This window comes from Botryllus schlosseri, chromosome 5 (assembly GCF_051294905.1).
Source record: "Botryllus schlosseri isolate E-star chromosome 5, Bs_hap1, whole genome shotgun sequence".
Classification (NCBI taxonomy): domain Eukaryota; kingdom Metazoa; phylum Chordata; class Ascidiacea; order Stolidobranchia; family Styelidae; genus Botryllus; species Botryllus schlosseri.
This window is the reverse complement of record NC_137240.1, coordinates 21,824,684-21,848,446: the sequence shown is the minus strand read 5'-3', so window position 1 is coordinate 21,848,446 and position 23,763 is coordinate 21,824,684. Positions and strand designations below refer to the sequence as shown.

The 23,763-nt window shown below is 39.9% G+C and overlaps 2 protein-coding genes and 1 long non-coding RNA gene across 3 annotated transcripts in view; 2 read left to right on the top strand and 1 right to left on the bottom strand.

The window, feature by feature from the left end:
• The window catches only part of LOC145439839 (organic cation transporter protein-like), a 54,436-nt gene extending 39,363 nt beyond the window's left edge, over positions 1-15,073 (top strand). The window contains exons 10-11 of the mRNA XM_080317478.1: positions 14,637-14,778; positions 14,844-15,073. Coding sequence (XP_080173604.1) covers positions 14,637-14,778; positions 14,844-14,931 — 230 coding nt within the window. The 3' untranslated portion in view covers positions 14,932-15,073. The remainder of the gene's footprint in view (positions 1-14,636; positions 14,779-14,843) is intronic.
• LOC145439954 (solute carrier family 22 member 7-like) lies at positions 7,957-13,914 on the top strand. The gene is made up of 4 exons (XM_080317622.1): positions 7,957-8,584; positions 8,691-8,897; positions 12,358-12,391; positions 13,892-13,914. Exons 1-4 carry the CDS (start codon positions 8,393-8,395, stop codon positions 13,912-13,914), a joined length of 456 nt encoding a protein of 151 aa, XP_080173748.1. The 5' UTR covers positions 7,957-8,392.
• A 1,565-nt stretch (positions 15,074-16,638) lies between the features above and the next one.
• LOC145439390 (uncharacterized) lies at positions 16,639-18,397 on the bottom strand. Its single transcript, XR_013915186.1, has 2 exons — positions 17,364-18,397; positions 16,639-16,861 (listed from the first exon to the last, which is right to left on the bottom strand). It is a non-coding gene; the product is annotated as an uncharacterized LOC145439390 (long non-coding RNA).
• Between the last annotated feature and the right edge of the window lie 5,366 nt (positions 18,398-23,763).

Here is a 23,763-nt window from a genome sequence, read left to right as displayed (position 1 = left end):
GCAGCTCTATGGAACATGTTTACCTGATGCGATTTCAAATTAGAGAGTATTATTTGACCACGGGTCGCATTTGTACCGACTTTCTACTCAGACTATTCGGTACCAAGCATTGCGACGACCGGACACATCAATATCAAATGTATTAGTCAACCAGCGACGGTCACTTTGGTTTATTCACCGGCAATATTTGGAACCGTGCTCCACCTATCGATATGCTGCCCAAAATATAATGTCTTGATGTGTCCTGGCACAGTAGGGGTCTCGCAAGTAAAGCTGGGCAAAATCGAGTACTTGAGTGATTCGATTCTGAATCACGTATTACGGTTCGAGTGGAGTCGAGTATTCGAGTATCACAACAGTCTGTACTATCTCAAAGTTCAAATACGCACTTTTTATGCCACCATAAAGAACATAATGCATGCTATCCATTATATTGAAGATAATTCGGTATTTTTTCAACCATACTGATTTCATTGCACTTCATGACAATGTTATGGGATGATTATGACTTCGGAAATGTGTTATTTCCAATAACGTTCGTAGCTTTGTACTATGTCTCGTATGCTGCGATACGGCCAGTCAAGTTTTCAAGGCTTCCTCAGTGATAAATAGTATCGAAACTATAATTCTCGTTAAATTTCAGTACTCGTTAAAATCGTCTTTTACTAGTCGACTCGAATCATTGAAATTAATACTAGATCTTGATTCGAGTACTCGAATCATTGTGCCCAGTCTTACCCGCAAGTCCGCTCTCTCATAGTCCCGCACCCGATCGCAGCATCCTAACCGCTTGACCGCAGTTATGAATGATTTGCAACGCACGGATCGTTTTTCCAAGTACAGCACTGAAAGTTGTACTCTAAAATCACAATTGTGATCCTAACTCACTCTTTTCTGTTTTGATTGTCCTGGATATTTAGCAACCGAAGCGTTTCAAAATGCGTAAACCCCTAGGTTGGCTATTGCCCTAACAATAGAATAAGAAAATACAGCATTAAGATTACAACTTAATCAATTTCATGATAAAATATAATTAAAAAAGTTCAATCAAGTCGCTCTAGTAATATGATTTTTTACTGCACATTTTTATCAATATTTCTATCACGTTGTTGTTGCGGGCCGCAGTTTGCCCACCCCTGGTCTACATATTCACGGGCACACATGCGTAATTATCGTTACCAGTTTCCTGCTCTGGAATGTACCTATCGATAATTATATTTCTTGTTGTTCACAAAACCTCATTTTTACCTCTGGACAGCCAATGATGGCGTCACAAACGCATCCAGCACGACTAGTTTGACGTGAAATAACGCTTTCGCGAAATTTTCAGCGTTACTGGTATCGGTTCACAATACATTTTATGTTGCAGTTATACGCGATTGTCTTGCGTACTGGTGTAGTTGTGTGTTTTGTGTAGTCAAACCAGCAAGTAGCTGCTCTGTGATGACCAAAGTGTGGGGTAGTGGGGAACAGGACCGTAACTGCCGCACCCAAACCCCCAATTGGGGGGAGGCGAGCTCAAAGGGGCCCAAAGTTATTTCGGGAATTAACATAAATTATAGAGAATTTTGTTGGAAATTTATGGCAATTTTTCCAAAATTTTTCGCGCTGTCGTGAGTTAATATTGCCGAATATTTGATTATTGGGTACCCTACCCCCACGAACATACTTGGAATTTATTGAAATGGAAACTTCGGCGTCGGCCATTACTGCGCCACGATGCACCAAGGCATATAAAGTTATATGTCATGTAGCACGCCACACCGAGAAGTATGCTAGAACGATCAGCAGCGAGAACACCTTGGTCGAGAAGGAATGCCCTTGTGGTGACCGAAAACTTCGATGTATATACAATGTACACATATGTTTGATTGTCCAGTCTATAGGCGGCTAAATGCGACAAATGCCATCCCGCACGTAAAAAGTATTTTCCAGTGAAGCAATACCAATTTGAAATCGTGCGTGCCTTTTAGTTTTGGCGATTTCCATATCTTGTGACATAGCAGATATAGGAGGTCACAAAATAGCATAATGTAACGGAGTCTCGCGTACCGCCTGGAAAACCTTCGCGTACCACAGGTTGTGAATCACTGTAATATACGAACAATTTGTTTATTGTTTGCAAACTATTACATTTCATGAAAGAGCTGTGTGCTGTCACAAAATACACTGACCGATTAAGTCTACAGGACAGAATTATAAAGATAACGTAAGGAACTAAATTGAGTATGGAGCTACTAATCGCAATCTTTAAACGAAAAGTGGTATATAAAGATGATAACTGCTACCGGCTGAAAATGGTCGCGTCCACATATAATTTTATGGGTCGAAAAGAGGTCCTGATTGAAGAAAGATAGATAACTACTGGATTGAAGTTCACCGAAAACTCACTTATTCGGTTCTGGAACTTCCCAGGTTTCATCATTGTAGATGATTTCAATACCAATGTCCAATATGTTGCTGTTTCACGCGAACCGTAATGTCACCAACGAAAGCCGAAATTTGATAAATTTATGAAAATGAGAAAAATTCATATTCAACGAATCTGATGCGATAGAGAAATTTTGAGCACAGCTTCAAATTCCGCAACCTAACATTAGCCCAAATCAATCGTTGACATTTTTGTCGAAGAAATTTTTTTGAAATTTGTAGTCCAGTGTTATGAATGACTCTTGTTTTCAGATTCGGAAGAAAAAGGTTTGCCAATCATTTAATTTCAGTGCATTGGTATGCGATTTTTTTTATTACGAACATGAACAATTGAGCATATATAATGCGACAGCGATGTTATTCTATCTAATGATGCAAGACTGAGGACACTGGTAAGATTTTCCTCATACGCGAGTTCGGAACTAACAATGAAACAAACAAAATCGATCTATTCCTGCAGTTAAGATATCAGTATTGTTCTAAGTGATGTCGAATATATCAACAAATTTTTCACGTGCGTGGATATTATACAATGTATAGAGATTCTTGGAGGTGCAGAACTTCAACATACAATTGAACAGTATATTGATATTGACACGAACCCGAATTTTTTCAAAATATGACGTCACCAGCATGAAATTTCGAATAAGAGAGCGTTTACGAACTGCTTTTGCTGACACAGCCTTGGCTGGTGTGTTTTGATATGAGTCAACTCCAAGGCACACAAATGAAAGTATGAACGGCCCCTTCCAACGACGCCAAATCTGTCGAAAATATTCGGGTTCATTTGAATACTATTCAATTACACAATCTCAATCTCAATTTCAACTTTTTTGTCTTCGCGGACGTCTTTTGCACCGTCACGGACTCCCGCGGACCCCCTCAAGTTTTAGTTCAAATTTCGCTCTACTGTCGTGAACTGTCGTCTGTCTTATACAAATATTGACTGCAGGCTAGTGATGAACAGCAAAAATTGATTTTTCTTGAAATTAGCATCTTACTATACGTAGAAATATACGCGCTCGTGTCTTGAAAATCCGTGCGTACCATTTAAATGATATAAGATATAAGACGAAAATTCATTTACACATAAATATATGGTGGCTATTGTAATATTAACGCGTAACGCTTCCGACGACACCTTTGGGTATATATTAGGGTTGTCCAAAATTTGGAAAATCTTAAAAATACCCCGTGATTGTGTCTCATTCCATAGATTATTGATAAAAAATAACAATGAGCCCAAAAGAAGCTCACGGAAACGACGTTAAGATTTCGGCCAAAGCGTTTTAAAGTAGCTGCCCAAGAATGGGCGTGCCACCGACCATAGAACGGCGAGAAGACTAGTAATCAAATAACCACGGCTCCTGATTGGCTAATTGGATATGCTTCAATGATCACCACAGCAACAACTTGCTGATTATATGCTCAAGGAGTCTGCTACCGGTGGGGATTCTGAAATCGCGTTGTTGGTAGGTTGGCAGATGATGATTTAAGATTAATTCAGGACATGTTAAGGTACGAAATACATGATGAACAATCAACAGCTGCTTCACAAAAACTTCTACAGCATGACTGCTTTATTGGAAGGAAACGACTGTAGCCTACATGCCGCGTTTTGGACAACCCTAGTATATATATATGTATCGACGTTTTTTTCAATTAAATAAAATTAAAAAAAAGGGCAAAAGAAAACAGGATACAAAAGAACATCGAGATAATCAGTTTTGGGCTCGTGTTAAGCGTCTCCAACGTAGGCGGTCGTGGGCGTCTTCAAGCGACAGCCCGCGTTGCGCTAGATCAGTCTCCATTGTCGAGCGCCATGTTCTCCGATTCCAGCCACCTCTGCGCCATGGCTCCGTGGGAATGTGATTGATGATGGCGGCGGCTGGTTGCTAGTCTTGATGCCGCACTAGATGGCCCGGCAGTCGCTTTTGGCAGTTGCCGAGTGCAGACGTGTATTTCTCGCTCCGCTAGCTGATTGCTTTGTAATGATTACGTACAGCTCGGACGTGCTGCGCAGTATAGGCAGTAAACAGAGTGGACCAAGTCGCAAAGTGCGTCGAAGACTTTTCTAGCTTAAGTTACTGCGTACTCGCCGAGTGGGGCAATATCAACAGAAAGGACTGGGATCTGCCGGGCGGCGCCGGGGACCCGAAGCCTCAAGCAAGATCCCTGAGGATTAGCCTAAATGCACAAGTTAAACTTGGAACTCTGAACACGAGAACTTTGGGTATGATGGTAACATATATGGCACCAAAATCTGAGAACATATTTTTAATTATCGCCAAGCCTAGTCCTTTCCATGTAGGAGCTCATCTTGAATTTATTTCAGAATAGCTATTTTAAATATCACAGGAAAAATTGACTCAGTGACGATGTTTAAATCACTTAATCGGGACATATTAGGAAAATATATTCGTGAATTTCGAACGGCTGTCCATTGATTAGCAGAGACTGACAAATTCAAATACCAAATGTTCTGCAAACATTTCAAAGTCGCCCTGATTGACCTCATACTGATCTAACTTTTTTTCCACAAATCCCTACAAAACATCCCTACTAGGCAATATGTTTGTATCAATTAGTATCAATCAACTGCAATATGCAATTGGGAAATTTGCAATTAATATGAGGTTGCACAGTAAGATGTTTCATTTCAGACGGCGATTATGTCGATGTGTGTTCGGAAATTTTAGTATGTCTGAAGAGAAACTGCGTCGTGTTTTCCCTACTAATAAATAACATAAATTAGGTTATGCAGAATTTTGCAAATTTGAGGTTTCGGGGAACCCCTAAAAATACTTCGCAGACCCAGGTTGTGAGCCACTGATCTAATATATGTTACAACTCTGTCATATATAGGTATTGTATTTGATATTGACTTTTCAACAGTTGCAGTTAGAAAATATTCTAAGAAACAACAATGATATTAAGATCAAACATTTGATTGATATTGTATAATGGTTGCTGGTTTTGTCGAGCTTCATGAATTATAGCCGATTGCCCAGATAACAATGTCGGACACCGTTATGAGAATATGAGGTATGTATTTGCTTCGTTATAAGACTAGGCTACGTAATACCATTATGGAACGAATTTCGTCTCACTTCAGGTGATAGTGATCATTATCTCTCCCAAAGTCCAAAAAAACCATCATGGAAATCCCACTATATATCAGATTTAAATGTGGCATTCATGAAATATTAGATGGTATTGTATCACAAGATGGGTAATGTGCATTTCTTGAATGCTTGAATACATCAGGGACGGTCAACCCGTGGTCTGCGGGCCACGTGTGCCCGCGAGCCAGTTTTCGAAATTAGGTATATTGTCAAAACATGAATAGTTCAGGTAATTTAATATGAGCTTGCAAGGTCAAGCTAAATTTGATGAGCCATGTCCGCAATATTTCGGATGGCATTAACTAAACTATCAGCTACGACGCATTGGCGTGGCCAGAGGCCATTCACATAATTCGTGGATCTTCGTATATGACCATCAGGTATAATATATTTCGAGGCAGATTCACTCGCCTTGAAATTTTTATTCGCGCTTCGCGTGATTTACTGTCATGCGTGTTCTTGCTTTTAATATTGGCAACTCCTTCTGAAAATGAAAAATATAATATGCATTCGTGAAGAGATCGTCAGCGATGAAGCATTTGCATAAATGATAGACGCTTGCTGAGTGAAACCTCCGACATTGATATGTCCAGACGACGGATAGTTCTGTCCGAACAAACTGAGCCCAGCGGTACACAGAGACGACCCATAATATATTCAAGTAATAATATTATGGACGGAATTAGTTTATTAATTTTGAAAACTTCTCGGGCCTTGCGTGGCTAGGACATAAATGCACTGTACGTTTTCATGACACATATGATATCGATTCCCATGCGTCGTAAGATAATTATTGTTTTCGCCATCACTTAATCCGTCTCACTCCGATCGGACGACTAAAATGAGGTCAAATGGCCCGCTAACTGGTTTATAAATTTCATGCGGCCATTTAGCCGCATTAGAGATATTGAAATGCGATATTAAACCTTTGTTTACTAGAACACTCCGTTTTAGAGAATATCATGACTTGGCGCCCTCCCCCATATTAGAAGGCTCCCAGTTCAGTTGAAGAGCAATACGGAGACGTTTTGACGGATGCGACGTTAACACTTTACACGTTAACTAAAAATATGGCAGATGGTAAAAACTGCCATAGCGTGTAGCTTCATTTTGGGAAAATATAAGGCATTACAACACTTGCTTTTATACTTCAACATGTATGTTCTCCAGACAAAACAACTGAAACTATAATTAGAACTCAACTTAGAATACTCGTAATTGAAAGAAAAAACAAATACTACTTCTAAAAAGCGGAAAATATATTTCATGTCTTTTGTCCAGAAAGTTTCAACGGTGGTCTGCTAAAACAGGTCTTACGTTAAAGAAGTCGAAGTTCACTTTACAAATTAGGACACGTCATTGGCTGCTAGGTATAATAGTTAGTTGCTAGATGGTGAAACGGTAGTTTCAAACGTTTTGGGGGTCCATAGTTACTGCGATGAAATATTTGATATATGCGATAAGGCGGTGTGAACGGAACCACGCAACCCGGTATCTAAATTGTATTCAGCGATACTTTCGTTAAAACAGATTTGTCACTCCACATCCACTACTGCGCACGAAGCACAACGAAGATTTCGGGTATTACATGACTTTTATTAAAATTGAATGTTGCTACTACGTGAAAACAGCCCCGAAATTCCTTAGGCTAGCTTTCATATTGGGGGATTAAACTACTTCTACTTGACACACTGAAAATAGCGAAAAGTAAGTAAGTAGTTCACAAAGTATTACGAAGTAGAAATAGCGAAAACAATATCTACTCGAGTAAGTACCAGAAGTAGAGGAAAACTACTTGAGTACTTCGAAAAAGTAGAAGTACTTCGTTACTGACTACCTCTGACGACACCTCATATTGGATTAATTCTTAACACAATTCGAATATGCAGGCCTACAATATATTCTCCAAGGTTCATGCTTGCCTAGACTACCACAGCAGCTATCAAACTAGATAGATATAGTTTGCCTGTAAACTACTTACTGTTCAGCCACCGCCATCGGATGTCATGTTACTGTAAACTTCCAGGTGCTCGATCATTGACAGTAACAATGACGATGATGACTCCTCCCGTTCTTGTATGCGATTGAGAGAATAACTGATTAGCGTCCATGCAGTGTCTCGGAGTTGCTTATAAAACGAAGGGATTTGGCATAGAAAAAACACGACACATGACACAGGTCAAATTCCCGTAAACTAGGATCCCGGCAGACGGGTGTCTATTACAAATTGTGAGGGGAACAACCAGAGAAATCGCAAGAAGATCATGAGTACGAGTAGCACAGTATGGGAACCACAAATGTAGACAGATTGGGCAGTGGATGTATCTATCTCCATATGCTTCGGTACTCTGTCAGGTATGATCAGTGGATAAAAATGTGTCGCGGATCAATAGACCGAGCGCTGTCTGCGGTAGGCCTATATCATCTTACGATACCAATACTGAGCTACATTCGGTGCTCTCACCATCGAGTCAATAAATATGCTTCCGTTCCGCATAGTGTACTTCTTAGTAGCAATAGCTTATATATATGTGTCGAGTTTGCATCGGGCAAAGGATCAAGAGTGAAGGGTTGGATGCAATTATGTTATCCAAAGATAAATTAGATTGCTACATTGTCCTCTTGTGCTTGACTCCTCTTCTGTAATGATGCAAGTATCTTGTAATAATGGAAGTTATTTGGCACAACAAAAGTATCCATGTATTGTTATGCTCTAGCTATAGTTTTATGTGCTTGCTCTTATAACACAAGGACATTAAGTTACGAAATCGGATATCTTACAATCACTTTATTTTGTAGGTTAGAAATATTGGAATGGATCTTTGAGTGGGATAATAATGATTCAAGAGAAAATGGATTTCGAAGAAGTGTTGAACGTTGTGGGACCGTTCGGAGCCTTCCAGAAGAGATTTGTTGCAGTAATGCTGCTGGCATTATTTCCGAGTATGATTTTAGACCTGAAGTTCGCCTTTATACATCATAAGCAAGATTTCCACTGCTCCATGCCACCGTGGATAAATGTGTCGAAGGTGAGGTGTGCCATAATGGATACTTTATTAGCGGTTGATGGGAATGAATAAACTTGCGCTATTGCTAAGTGACAATGCATGGATTAGATTTGCGATATCTTCTTAGAGCGATGATAGTTACGAAGCAATTCTGAACGCGACGATTCCGTGGGAATTGGATTCGTTCGGCGTTCCGAGGAGAAGTCGCTGTAAAATGTACGCCGCGGTCGTTAACAATATCACAACCGACAGTGCGGACAGTTTTAATCATTCTATGGAGATCAGTTGCCGATTCGGCTACCACTTCGATGAAGTCAACTCTGCAACCACTGAGGTATAGAAGTCTGAAATACGGTATACAGGTATCAATTGCTATTAAGTGTAAAGACTATATAACTAGGGTTACCATATTTTGGAATCGGGAATGGAGGACACTTTACCAAATCATAAAAGTTAGTTAATCAAAACTGAAAACAGCCGATATCGCTATTTTTGCTGTAAATTTGTTGCGTTGACTAAAAAAAGTCATCACTTTCGTTAGACCCGTCACGAATTCCCTATTTATCGTCGTTTATGCCCATTTACGCTGGAATCTCTCCATTATCATAGTTGTAAAAGCTGTAAAGGACGACATTTAGGCGTCTTCGGTGGACATTTTCTAAAACCTGAAAAAAACGACAAATCCTCCAAAAGGAGGACGTATGGTAACCATGATATAACGGACGTTTAGTGTCTCATGAAATCAGAAACCCTAGTTGTCTTGCTTTTCGTATGCGAATTATGACTCGATTACAATTGGGTTTCCGTCAGAAATTTTACAACTAACGTAAGATCCCAACACAATACATTTCACAAATTAAACACAATTCATCCGTTTGGAATTTATATCTGGCTAAATAAAAACTCTATTCCGTTTGAACGGTGAATATAAAACTTATTGCCGTCGTAACCCCGTGTCTACAAGACCGGCTTTGGAGTGTTATGACAAGGTAATATACGTGAATGAAGCACGTCGGGAGAACACGTCAGCTCGCTCTGCATTAAAATGACTACAATGGATAAATAGTTTCGCGTAATACTGGAATTGACTATATTAACAATACCCTATAACAGGGGCGGGCAACATACGGCCCGTGGGCCGGATCCGACCCGCGAAGGGATTTTGTTCGGTCCGCGGACAGTTTTCCGTCTCACATGATAATGTGTCCCGCGGCCCCAGTCTTCCAAGATCCCCCACTATTTGCGTAAACGTCACATTTTAGTGACTGTATTACACATGCATGCGCAGCGAGCGAGGGTGGTGCTTACTCGTAAGTTAGTCGAAGCGAGAGACTTGCATTATCGGCATTTCCGCTGCACTCAACCCTAATATCATTTGTGGTAATCATGGTGTTTGTCGACTTCAATGGTCATTTACACTAGGCCGATATTTCTTATTTTTGATTCCGTAACCGTCGACTTGTAGCACGGCTCACTTCTAGGCTTTTGTTATAGGCCTACATCGCTTATGCCAGGGGTCGCCAACTCGAGATGGGTCGCGGGCCACTTTCAAATTTCGTAGAGGCTGCCGGCCACAAGAATTCAATATCGAGATAAAAGAGGCCACACAGTTGAACAACCAGCAGGCTATATCTCGTCACCAACTAAACCAGGGGTGGCCAACCTGCAGCCGCAGAAGGAAATTTGTGTGCATGTGAACAAGTAATTCAATTACTATGTGTTGGCAGCCGTCGACATGCAATTCGAATTTACAAATTGAGTCTCGAATTTTGGAGAGATCCTAGTTAATCTTGAAATTCAATGTGACTTCGTTTATCGATTTTAATATAGTGGCGCCATTTCTAATCATAGCTCCATAGTACAGTACAGACGTGAACAGCAGAGGAAAATGATGTGCCTCATATAGAAATACCAACTCGGAGTCCTGTAGGTACTCCTCACTATACGGACAATCTTGATGGTAAGTCAAGAAATAACAGCATGCAACAAAGTGACTAATTATAATTGGCCCACCCGAAGATGCATCATCATTAATAACTTGTCCTAAATTTTCGAAAAACACGCCCTCCATCCAGCCTACAGGTGAATCTGATCACATGGGATGAGAAATAATATGAAAAATACTCTTATTTATGATGAAATTTATAGGTGAATCTGAAAATATTATGTAGGACGCCATGACATGAGCAGTGACCACTCGCGAAGTTGGTGTGTATAGTAAGCCTATGTAATTAAATAGATAAGTCCGGAGTTCACCGGAAAAGGACACTTTTACCTGGGTATTTGGGTCCAGATAATTCGTTACGACTATGTCCTGGAATGCGGCCGTAGGCTGAAATGCGCCCGTGAATGGCAAAAAGATTGGCCACCCCAGTACTAAACCCTAATGAATTGATATCTTGGTAAATTTGGGGTAGCGGGCTTATCGAACGCCTTGAAATCCTAATTAAGGAATGTACCGTGTGTGTATGTTGATTGATCAGAGAGAAGCAGACATGATGGTGCCTGTATAACAATGCTGTTCTCAAATCCACATTGTCTTGGTCAATATTGACGAGAAATAGCTTTGAAGTTACATTTCTGTCGTTAAAATACATTCATTAAATACAATTAAATGGGCGAATAATGTATCGATTTAGCAATCCGGCCCGCCACGTATTTAATTTTCCTATATCCGGCCCGCCGACCGGAGAAGTTGCCCGCCCCTGCCTTGTAATCATGTTTTTGTTCGTGGATATCCTAATCTGCAAATAACCAACCCCTGCTATGTGATGTTTATAATAGCAACCAATTCTAAATGCCAATTTCGTTGCTTTGAATTCCCGATGTAGATTTTGAAATGTGTTTAGCGGTAAATATATATGTTGTAATAAATCATCACGCAGTAATATCCTTGTCATATTCGCTTAGAGCTCGGTGAAACTCTCAAGTAAGGTCCCAATTCTAGTTTTCCGGTAATTACTTGATTACTGAACCCAATGATTGTTCAAGAATACGTGTTTCTTTAAATTTTACCCGCTAAATATTAAGGTTGCTAGGCTGCATAAAACACGCTGAACACTAAATTCGGTTAATTCCATCCTGTAGAATCGAAGCTATTGGGGTTATAAATTTTGAATCTATTAAAACCTTGTAGATATTTTTTCAGATTTTGCTGGCCATGCCATGAAATTTTGATGTTTTCTAAAAACGGTGCATAACAAATTTTTCACAATTCTAACCGACAGAAGCGAATTTATTGGAGTAGTAAATTTTGAATTTTAAATAATTTAAAAATAATTGTAGTCCAATATCCTCAATTCTACAGGTTCTAATAGAGCGCAATTTGTTATGTATCGTTTTTTCTTCAGACAACTTGACAATTTGAGGACATAGCTACTAAACCTTGGAAAAAGAAATCTCAATTTCCCAACTCTTATAGCTTCGCTTTTATACAGGTTGGAATTGAGCCAAATATGGTGTGCAGCGTTTTTATAAGCACTCATTGTGCTATCAAATAGGCGATTAAATGAAAATGTGAACACTGCTGGTTTATGAATGATGTGTATTTGATTGAGAGGTGCTCGGTACATCAAAGCGGCATTCATATGCCATGTCAAAATGGTAGCGTACTTTTGCAGTTTATTCTGGTTCCTAATCTGTGACGAGCTCGCTAATACTCTGAGCAACATGATATCAATTGACCCGCTGCGAACCATTAATGTACATATTCACATACTTGGTAATTCGTCGTTCCGACATAAATGATGATCTTATCATGATGATTTTGGGACTCTGTCTTTGTCGTTTATCAGTTTGAGATGGTCTGCGGAAATATGGCTCTTTTGGGTATAAGATATGGCTCTTTGCCAAATATTCATTTTTGTACTGAATTGATCAATATTGCAACGACTTGTTGTTAAATTTTCATCACGGCCAGAATAATCATTCTCGTGGCCGTATAACCATGTCTTTGAGAGGTAAAGACAATGCCGTCTCCAGGTTTAGAGGCTCGGACCCCCTCTTTTCAAAATCATTAAATTTAAGTTACTGTCACGCCGGCGGCCAATATCACTCGCGAATTCTATGCACCCGACTCGAAATCTTGAATTGTGCGATACGTTGATTAATCAAAGAGCATAGCAGATATGGCGACGCCCATTTCAAAACGCAGTTTTTAAATACACATTGTCTTCCTGATCTACGGCGCGAAATGAACTGTTTTGGATGTGAAATTCACAATTACTAACTCGAATTTCAAACAACGCCATCGCAATAAACGTTCTTGATTGGTAAGTAGGCCTATAGCTCTGTGTAGTACTGGCGATAAATTGTATGCGTGTAGCGCAACGTTATATTACCGCCGAAGACTTTGAGAATAAAGAAGTCGATAAGTATTTAGATTTTCGGAATCAGTGTGACAGTCACATTCGATTAATATCGGTTATAATAAATTCTAAGCTACTTACGATGATTTGCGTAATCAATGTTGAGACTTGGCCCGTCTGTGCTTTACCTCTCGTTTCGAGTTTTATTTTCGAACAATAAATACCAGTTTTTACAGACGAAATATGGCGCACACGGAGAATTCCATGTAGTGAGTTCGAATTAGTGCTACCACGACGTCACGAATTTTCGATTGTGACGTAACAGGTTATTGACATGTATGGCTCTTTGGGAGTTGAGATGGAAAAAATAGGGCCAATATGGCTCTTCATACAAAAAAGGTTCCCGACCACTGCATCGGGACCTACCAATAAAAAGTTGTTTGCACATGTCGGCAAAACCGAGTATACCCGTTTGATTTGATTCGAACTATAGCATTTGGCTTCGAGTCCAGTCGAGTGTCGCTCATTGTGAAGTCGTAACAGTATTTATGATTTGCGATGTTGAAATACGTGTCGTTTATGAGGCAATATGGAAGGGGATGCCATTTTTTCCTAATAAAGATATACTCGGCTATATATGACTTTTCTCAATGACATAGCCATGTACCGTGACTAGTTTTGACTTAAGCTTGGTACAGACCCGGAATATTCTTTATTGAACCATGAACATTGAACACTTCCGCTTAAAATAAGAAAATCCTACCGAACAAATTACTCCTATCCGTTGGTTATATTCTAAGGCTACAGCAAGGCAAAGAAGAATGTTTGGTCGCCATCTTAAAAAAATAGAATTAATAATACCTCAAATGTTGGCATAAGAGCACTTTTCGATTTAGGCTCAAAATTACACATTTGAGCGTACATACATATTGCCGGTCAATCGAAATTTTGACTTCCAAATAGCTCGTTATAGCGATAAAATACCGTGGGTAATGATGACATACAGCCTCTCCATATGCAGATACGTGTTTTGTTGTTGCATGACTAGTCAGTCCAACTATTTTGCTTGATTTGTATATCGATCATCGGTCTAAACTCTATAAATGTTGTAATTGAATTGAGAAAGTCCACTCAATAATGGTATTGAATAAAAAGAATATGTGACGTCATATAGCCTGATACAAGTCATACGCTTCACATTAAAAATGATTGCTGGTGTGCTCGTGTTGAAGGTTACTAAGATTTTTTTAAGTCGATCGAAATTTATTACACAACCCCTGAAACAGAAATCATCTGTCACAGACCATATAACTCTCGCATGTCACAGTTATTTGCATGCGAGGAACGATTCTGCCAGCATGTAATTGTAGAAAAATTAACGGAGTGTAATGATTAGATTATCGTAGTGAAATTTTCATTATTTTCGGTCCCGGTGTCTCATCGGTCTCACATCTCCTCGGAGATGAGCTACCGTCGGAAAAAATTTGCAAAATGTTTTTGGCCCCCAAATGTCCATCTGAGCACCGCAGATCTTTTGTTGGTTCAACATTTTGATCTGAGCATCACTACCCATACCACAGATATCTACTTGTGTAATCCCATTTCCAAAAATATTTATGAACGTTCACTATTTGTAGCTCAAAAGTATGATCAGTCCCTAGGTAGGGACCGATGAGACATACGTTAAAATAGTTGATTATTCCAATTTCCTTTTGTTGCGTTGTAAAATGGTTGATCCATCACTAACATTAAGGGAACGTTGACAGGAGACGGAAAGTATGACGCCGTGCCCTATCTGACCATGGGGATATCTGCGATCGTGTCAGCGATATTATTTCTTGCCTTCGTTCCTGAGACAAGAGGCGTTCCTATGCCAGACTCGTTGGAAATGGCTTTAAGCAACCGGTGGTACGTAATTGCATTCTACGTCAAATGATCCGATGTCTAGTTGGTAAAGCTCATGCATTTATCAGGATATACGGATGGAATATACGCCGAAACTTTGAAGACACAAACGAGCCAAAGGAAGGGATTGGTGCGAAGAGGGAATCTCTTTTGTAGGCCCGATCCAAGCTCGTTACATCTTCATTTTATGTGAAAATTCATATTGAGGGAATATGTAGGCCTACCATGTATGACTTTGAATATGGTACACCATTATGTAGAATATATATCCTAAACATCAGTGGTTCTCCACTGCCAATCCGCGTCAACTTGCCTGCTGATAAGACTGCAATTTTATACATCAATTGCAAAATTCACGGGGCAGAAGCTTGTCCATTGATTACACTGGCGAAGATAAAATTTCATCATTAAAGGTAAGAACAATTTTCGGGTAAATCAAGGACGCTGAACTCGAAAAAGGCAATAGGTTCTTCAAGTTGACTCAGATGTTCGAGATATCACCGAATTTAGTTATTTTTTGTTTATTTTGTTTATCTAATTTAACCTAGACTCCAATTTCTACGAATCGTCAATAATAAATGTTTTAGTAAGTCCGTTTGCACTGAAACCACGAGAGTGTGCGGAAGGTAGAGGCATAAGAGAAAAATGCCCTATTTATTGTTATTTTCATCTTATTCTCCTATCCTATTGTAATATGTAACACTAAGCTTCCTGTGCCCATAAATGTGATAAAAGTGGACAATAAATAGTATTTATTTGGTAATAACAAACCAACTATGCTTGAGCCTATAAAAAATTAGGCAATTTGTAGAGACAGACAATATCAACAAGCAAGCAGTATTTTGTTCACCAAGGAGTATTCGAAACTTACAGAGAAATATTTCCATCTCAAGATGTGCATTAGTGAAGATCGTAGATTCAACTTTGGTTATTCATTCAAATTAGCTTGAAGTCATCTGAAGGAAAGTCTTTTTTTACGACTTTAACGGAGACAGATTCGGACAAGGCAATGTCAGTAATCTACCACCATGTGAGTATCACATCTATCTTGATATCTCTCTTCCATTAATTGGATATACGCGAAGCCTTCCACCTAGTTCCTTACTCGTATTTCCGAGGTGTTCAGGGAAGAGATGATAGTGATCTTTTATGCTCAGGCTTATCCCGGAAATAAGAAAGTTTGTAAGCATCAGTTCCACGCGATCCACAGTTGCTTGCTTTTGTAGTTCCAACCCAAGTCGTTGTTTAGCTAATATTGAGCAAGTGCGTTTGTTTGTTTGATCTGTATTTGTGACAATGTTGAGGAGTTGGTGTCACTGCAGTTGCAACAGCATCAACTATTGTCATCTTCATCTCCCACTATACATCCTATATCTCTACATCATTCGAAATCAGACATGGCAGGGACGTAAAGCTGCGAATAGAAATTCAGGGAAGTGGGCAATAGGCTGAATAGCATAGGCAATGTTACGGTAGCGCTATGACTTCTTATTTTGGTTCCAACACACAAAAAAAAATTTACCTCGATTTACCGCGAAATGTCTGGAAGCAGGGTGGCCAGCCACTTGGCAGTAATATAACATTACCGTCACTCAATGTAAATTCAACTTACAACCGTCCGGTAATCTAACTTTACATGCCAGACTGTAATGTTACAGTCACCTCTGGTATATTCAATCTACATTCTCTTCTGTGTACATTTACCACCGAGACTGTAATTTTACCGCCTTACCTACCTACCTACCTACCTACAACCCTACATGCTGTCCTTGTAAATCAGATTACATGCCAGCTTGTAAATTCACGTCTCAGCCTACATCCATACCTATCCCAAAGCAACGCGATGCCAAAATATCGCAAAAGTTTCTTCACGCCCTCAAGACGACATTAGGACAACTGTATATTCATTCATGATTCACGATGAAAAAGTATTGCTGCTGGAGGTATAATTCTTGTTTAAGAGGCATGCAAATATAGCACGAGTGGTCCCAAGAAAAGGTGAATTAATTCCAACGCCTGATAAACTTCCAATTGTTTCTTTTTCTCGTCTTCATTCCTTTTGTGTGACTGGTATCTCGCAGTTCCACTAAAAATAATTCATGCGTAAGTCGCTATACTAAGCCAAGTTGCTATACTAAGCCAAGTTGCTAACCTAGACATGACTTATAAAGACTAAGAAAAATAGGCTAACAAAAATATAACAAGTTTTGAAGTACCGGTACTGGTACATTGTGAGTTGACGACTCCTCATTTAACATGATATAGCAGAGATTCATGACTTAAATGATCAATGTGTTGAAAGAAAAGGTGCCTCATTTAATGCGGCATGTGAGCCAAACATATCGAGCAGTGGATGAAAACATATCTAAGCTATGACCCGATAAATGTCAATAACAAGCTAACAGTTTCAACTACTCCGCGGCAGAGTATGTGGTGTCGCAGGCCATTATACAAGTCGACTAATATCCCAAAATAGAACTGAGAATGGGGCGACTGAAATATTTAAATCATGAAACCAAAGTCATCCGGGTGGTGTGCACAGTCGTAGATATTCACGGTAACTAATACTATACAGTAGGCTACTGTACCTTTTACGATGTGCATCCCATTCATCAGTCCTGACAATCTTCAACGAAAGTCTCTACTTTCTTCAATCACAAGTCACAAGCTTCGCACCGTCAGCCTTTGCATGCCCAAAGCTCAATATTAATGGTCGACCAGTCGGCTACTCGGCTCGACACGCAGACGACTTTGAAATAAGTGAAATTCATCCGCTCACATATGCCACCAATAATATTTACTGTCCACGTTATAATGTTCAATCCAGGTTGGTTTTTCTAACAGAAACATCTATCAACACCTATAGTCCCTTTCTTTTGCATCTAATTTCGTATATATTGATATTTATTGCTCCACGTGTGGTTCCCTACTTACTTACCTAACCGGACGCTATTTGTGATGTCACAGTTGACTGTTGGTTGTTTACTACGAATCTCAGAATAACCTGCAACGCGCAACATAAGGTAACCTATTATAGGTCGCCGTGTCCGCCATTAAGAAATGGTCAACTGAGCCTGCTGATGTGCTGATATTTCTAGTTTCAGGAATAAGATTATATATCCTAAACTGATTTTTGTAACTCATTAGCCCTATCTGTTACAACAAATCTAACCGCCGAGACCGACCGTGTAGCCATAGCCTTATAATATAATGTATATGGTGTAACTACATTGTCAGCTGCTTCTTGCACCCAACTATGCACTATACCGAAATTGGTACTAGGGTCAATCAGTTCCGTGTGACCTAATCCTGTCTCGCGAACGAGGTTGAATCAGGTCAAATCGCAACGAGAATGATATCACAGTGACATGCACTTCCACGTATCCACTGGTTGCTGGGGCTTGGAAGCTAATCAATTTTGCCAATAGCTTGGTAAAATGCCGTAGCGAGTAACTGTCAGTAACCTTGCGAAGAAATTCTGGTAACTTGACTTAGCAGCTAAATTAATGTAATATTACATATCAAAATGTAAAATAACAAACTACACGCTGCTATTAGCTGCGACCGGTAATTCGTTGTAAAATTTACAGAAATTTCTTTGTAAATCTACCAGATTTTTTTGTGTGAACCTGACGTGCAGTTCATGGTGTTTCTTTGGCTTGCGCCAAATTACGGGGCTTACAAATTACATCCATTAGACAAGCGGTTATCAAACTGGGGGGGGGGGCGCCCCCTTGGGGTACGTGAAGGCACCTGGAGGGGCGCGAAGCTGCGGTCAAATGCAAACATTTTTCGCGCTCCGTGCTATTTACCTCCAATTTATCGTTTTTGCCCTGTGTATAGTCCTAATTTCATATTAGAGAATAATCTCATCATGACTCATAACCCTCCATGCCACCAGAATATCCGTTGAGATTACCAGCATTCTGGTTGCATTTGGTGATATGACGATATGGGGGCCCGAAATTTTTCGCTATCACATAGGGGGCGTGTCTAAAAAAGTTTGAGAACCGCTGCATTAGACTTTACATCGAGTCCATAAACGTGAGTTAAAGTTTAATGCTGGTAGACCACTTGAGGTGCCGAGCAGTTATCCTGATATACCAAGGTCATACCAAAGTAGCCTACTCTTTGTAAGGTTTCTTGGTGACATTTCACACATTGAATGGCTACATGTTGATCGTGTTCTCGTCACAGATGTAGTTAAACAAAACTGGGTCGTTACGACACTTTTTCTGTCTATATGTATCATTTGGTTTTATAACGTACTTAAAAAACCCATGAGCTAAAATTTCCGAAAATGATAACACGGGACAGTGTCAGACATTGAATGCGTGGTACCTTCGAGCCCACTAAACGTCGGTGATGAGATAACCGTCAATTGACTTTTAATAATTACCGTAATCTGTCAAGAAATCGCCTCTAGTCTAAATTATAATTTTCAGGATGAAACTAATTACTGACTTACTACAACGCATATGCTAGTACTGGATGCGAGATGATATTATTATTAATATTATTTCATATTTTACAGTGGTGCTTCTCGCCTTTTTCAGGCTATGTGCACCACGACACGAGTATTTGTAATGTTCATAAGCCTTTGTCTTTGTGGCAATGTTGGGGACAACTTCTTCAATCTTTCGCACTTCCAGACGTGAGTCTCTCTCGCACCCATGCGTCCCCGTCGAGGTCTTTGCTACCGACTTCTAGCACGGCTCACTTTCAATCTGGGCTTTTCAGTGCACTGAAACTGCAGTGAGGTCGGCCATGAGGAGCCCAGCGAAACCTCCGACACATAGAAGTTGGTCCAAACCGGGATTCGAACCACTGCCATTGGTGTCGTGACGCTGGTGCTTAACCAACTGCGCCACGCGCTTCCCAATGCGAGATGATATGAAGTAATCCTGGGGTGGGCAAACTCCGGCCCGTATCACTGTTTGGTGCGGTCCGCGGACGCCTCAAGAAACGTTGCAAATATATTGATAAAATGCGTACAAAAAATCAAATTACTGTGCGTACTTGATTGGACTTTTTCAGAATAAATTTCAACATTATAATGATAAGTTATATTCTTAACATAGTATTTGTTATTTCATTGATGGATCGATAGCACGACCTCGAGGCCCATGCAGTTTGAAAGGTTTCAGTTGCTAAACATCACAGATACTGAAACGTAAATGACGTAATTCGGTCCACCAGTGTGATTTTAGATTGGCAACACGAGCAAGTTTATTACTTTTAGTGTTGTACTTGAAGAAAAAACGATTTGCGAGTGTGTTAGATAGATTCGTTCTTCGTATGTGTAGAAGTATTTATATCAGATCTGGACAAAGTGCGGCCCGCCGAGCTATTCTGAGCGGTCCGCGAACAGTTGCTTGGAATTCAAACATAAAACCTACTTTTCCTGCTTTTGAATGTTGCTCCGTGGACTAATACCATAGGTTGTATAAACTAAACGGGCAATTCGTTTACTATGAAGCCTATTCATTATAATACCGCGATTACGCAGCCTAGGTACCTCGCACGGATAATCTAGATTCCAAATGAAGTCAATATAGCAAAGTATATGCCCTAACAATTATAGTCACATGAAGTCTCTCTTTCCTAATGGTTTAATACTAATAGTTACGTCAGGAAGGTCGCTGAGGTGAAATCGCGACTTCATCGGTGTGCGCAATGTTCTTTGTTCCATCACATTTCGAAATGGCTTTGGCCTTCAGGTTGCTGATTGACTGACTGCCGCCTGACTGGAATGAAATCGGCGTAAACTTGTACCCTCTTCGGCTCTGACACTTTTCGATTCTGATATGTTTACTATGCTCACTACATAGTAAGACTGGTTTGAAATTACATAATTCTTCCGTACAGAGGTACAGACGTAAGTCCGATCCGTGTCGGGTCCCAGAGAAGTAACCTAATAAAGCATAGTAGAAACGATAAAATTACCAGTCTTACCAAATTAAATTAGAATTAGAATTATTACTGCACCGTTTCTTCACAAATTAGATTTGAACTAGAATCGTAGCAACACGGGTTTTGCCAAATTAGATAAGAAGTTGAATTACTGAATTGGCAAAAATTTGGAAAGTGAAGTCAATTCCTAATTTAAAAGACGTACTACCAAAGACATGTTCAGTTCATTCTGATAAACATCAGAATAGGGAATGTCTGTACAGTAGGGTTGTTCAAGAATAACTTTTTTTAAATTTCAACTGCTTTGCTTGGTAAATAAATTACCAGGCTGACTAAAAAACGATACATACCAAACTTCTGGTCAATTCCTACCTGTAGACGCGTGCAATTCGAAATTTCTGCCATTTCTGAAGTAATAGTATTTGCGCTTTTAAATGATGACACTTCGATATGATGAAACATCGTGTTTCACACCTGCCTGAAGTTAAAGCGATTCATTTTTCATGCATATACATCTTGACAAGGACTCGTGACTTGTGACTGACTTTGGGTAACGACATTTCTAATTATTGAAAAATTGATATGACACTGATTAGCTTGATATGAGTCAAATACATGGAAATAGTCTAGTGAATATGCTGACATAACTTACTATTACAATACTTAAAAGACTGAAATTTGGGACCGTGATGAGAAAATAATTTGAGATGCAGGTTTGTTTTGTTTGTTTTTATTCACACACACACACACACACACACACACACACACACACACACATACACACACAGTGGCGACTATATCGTAACTGGCAATTGCGCCACAACACTAATTTCAATATTGTCAGTCCATCAGGCCTGTGTAATGTTTCGGACGACTTCCATGGTCTCTCTCTTTCATCATCATTCTCTCTCGTTTTTCATGCGCCCATGGTTTGAACTTAGCTGCCGGCTTTTGGCTCGGTTCACCTTCACTCTGGGCATTGGAAACACTTCTAGTGCAGTGACGTCAGCGACGACATGCCCAGAGAAACCTCCGACACAAAGAAACTTGGTAGAGACGAGACTAGAACCAACAATCACTGGTGTCGTAACGATGTCACTTACCACACTGCGCCACTCGTTTCCTTGAGCAATGGATAGTCAGCAAGAAAGATTTTAATGAAAGCTAAATGTGAACGAGCGCATAAATGGTTAAGAAACGGTGATCGAAAAGAAGATAAATACTGTATTCTCTGTGTCTTGGAGTGTATTTACCTGGGATGGTGTGCAAGTGAATTTCACGTTCGCGCTCTGTGTGTGAACCGCACCAATTTACAGGTTCACGTTCGCAAACGAACCTTCGTAGGTTCGGGACTATCCACCTTTTTAATATATTACATTTCCCCGTCATTATAACATCATTGGTTAAAATTCTATGCATTTCACCTTCGGATCACTCTGTGCACGGCGCTGCCAGCATAAAAATATCAACACGAAACGACATCCAACTTGCCAGTATAAAAATCTTTACTTGCTTCCATTGTTACAAGCATTTTCTCGAAATTATCAGTTTTCCGTTTGTGGATATTTAGTTACTCTGTACTGTGAGCTTGACCCACAATCGCAAAACATCAAGAACGAGATCCACTACATTTAGGTAGTCAGTGAATGATGCGTATTTATACAATCAATGAAAGTGATATTAAGAAGACATCGTTATCTAATGTAAAAAATCTGGCAGGCGTACGGGATCCCTCTTGATTTATTTTGTTTATTGTATCATAAAAATCAAATCCGTGCGACTGGGGTGTTGGCTACTGTAGAATTTGTGAATGGGGGGGGGGGGGGGAGGTGGATATCGGTAGCAATTAGAAAAACCTGTTTACACTGTGCTCGATATCAATGTAGCAAGCTTCCTTGCAAGTCAGCGTCGAAATTGTTGGCAAAGCCACGGACGATATTTATGTTATGGGATTAATATAGCATTGTCAGCATGTATCGTTCAGCATTGTGGCATAATGTGACCCGAGTCATTGCTAGGTATCTTGTATATCAAGGCACTGAAATGTAGGGTTAAAATTACCAATATTACGTCATGTCACGTCATGGGTTCACGTTCGCGTTCGCACAGAACCTTTCAAAGAGGTTCGCGTTCACATGAACCTGAACCTTTCATGGGTTCGCACCACCCCCCGTTATTCATATTAATAAATTTTAAGCCACCGAATTTTATACCGTTACTGCCATGCTTCCTTTGCCCGTACTCACAGCGAGTAAACCTCAAATGACATCCCTAATGGATTATTGCTCAACACAATTCGCATATCCGCGACAATATGCTCCCAGGTTATTGGTTGCCGTGAATGTATATCTAAAGTCAGACGACATTCCTCAGTTCTGCATACCCCAGTATTGAAGAAATTCCCATTTCCGGCTAAAAATTCACGAATGCTATAAGCACTAAGCAAGCGTTGCGTATCAACTATCTTCTTTTGTCAAATACAAGCAGTCCAAATGAATATACGGAATAGCTTATTCAGAAGATACGTTAAATGGCGAGGCTTGCTTAGTACCCAGATTGCCAGATTTAGTGTGCAGCAGACAGGATCCCGACACCTGATAAAGCGCCACTCATTGATTTCAGTGCCGTGTCGGAACAATTCGCAAGATTGCTTGCTCGTCCGATAACAGTTGAAAAGGAGAATGAAACAACAGCAACAGCGAAATATAAAGGTTAACGAGAACGGACGGCGCAATAATTAACCGTTTCGCACCGGCGTGTCTATTTTTCGACATGCCGGCACGAGAGAAGAGCACCGTAATTGAAACCACGATATATAACATATTAATCGTGTTAGGTCGTTGCTGTTCATTTCTGTGAATAGATATTGTTCGTACAAGTTCATTGATACCTTGTAATTTGATATTTATTATATCGAAGACGTCAAAATCGTATATCAAACGCCGTAGATAAATATGTTGCAAAATACACTGTGTCGGCAATTCGCGCGTCATTGACCACTCTCATATAACGTTCTGTATGTTTCGTTCTAGCCGTCTTCGGGCATAGTTGTTTCATTATGTGAATAGCTAGTGT

Coding starts and splice junctions, on each gene's coding strand:
- LOC145439954 (XM_080317622.1), top strand. CDS start 8,393: ATGATTCAAGAGAAAATGGATTTCGAAGAAGTGTTGAACGTTGTGGGA. Junction 8,585..8,690: donor CGTGGATAAATGTGTCGAAG/GTGAGGTGTGCC, acceptor ATATCTTCTTAG/AGCGATGATAGTTACGAAGC. Junction 12,392..13,891: donor CGGAAATATGGCTCTTTTGG/GTATAAGATATG, acceptor CTCCATATGCAG/ATACGTGTTTTGTTGTTGCA.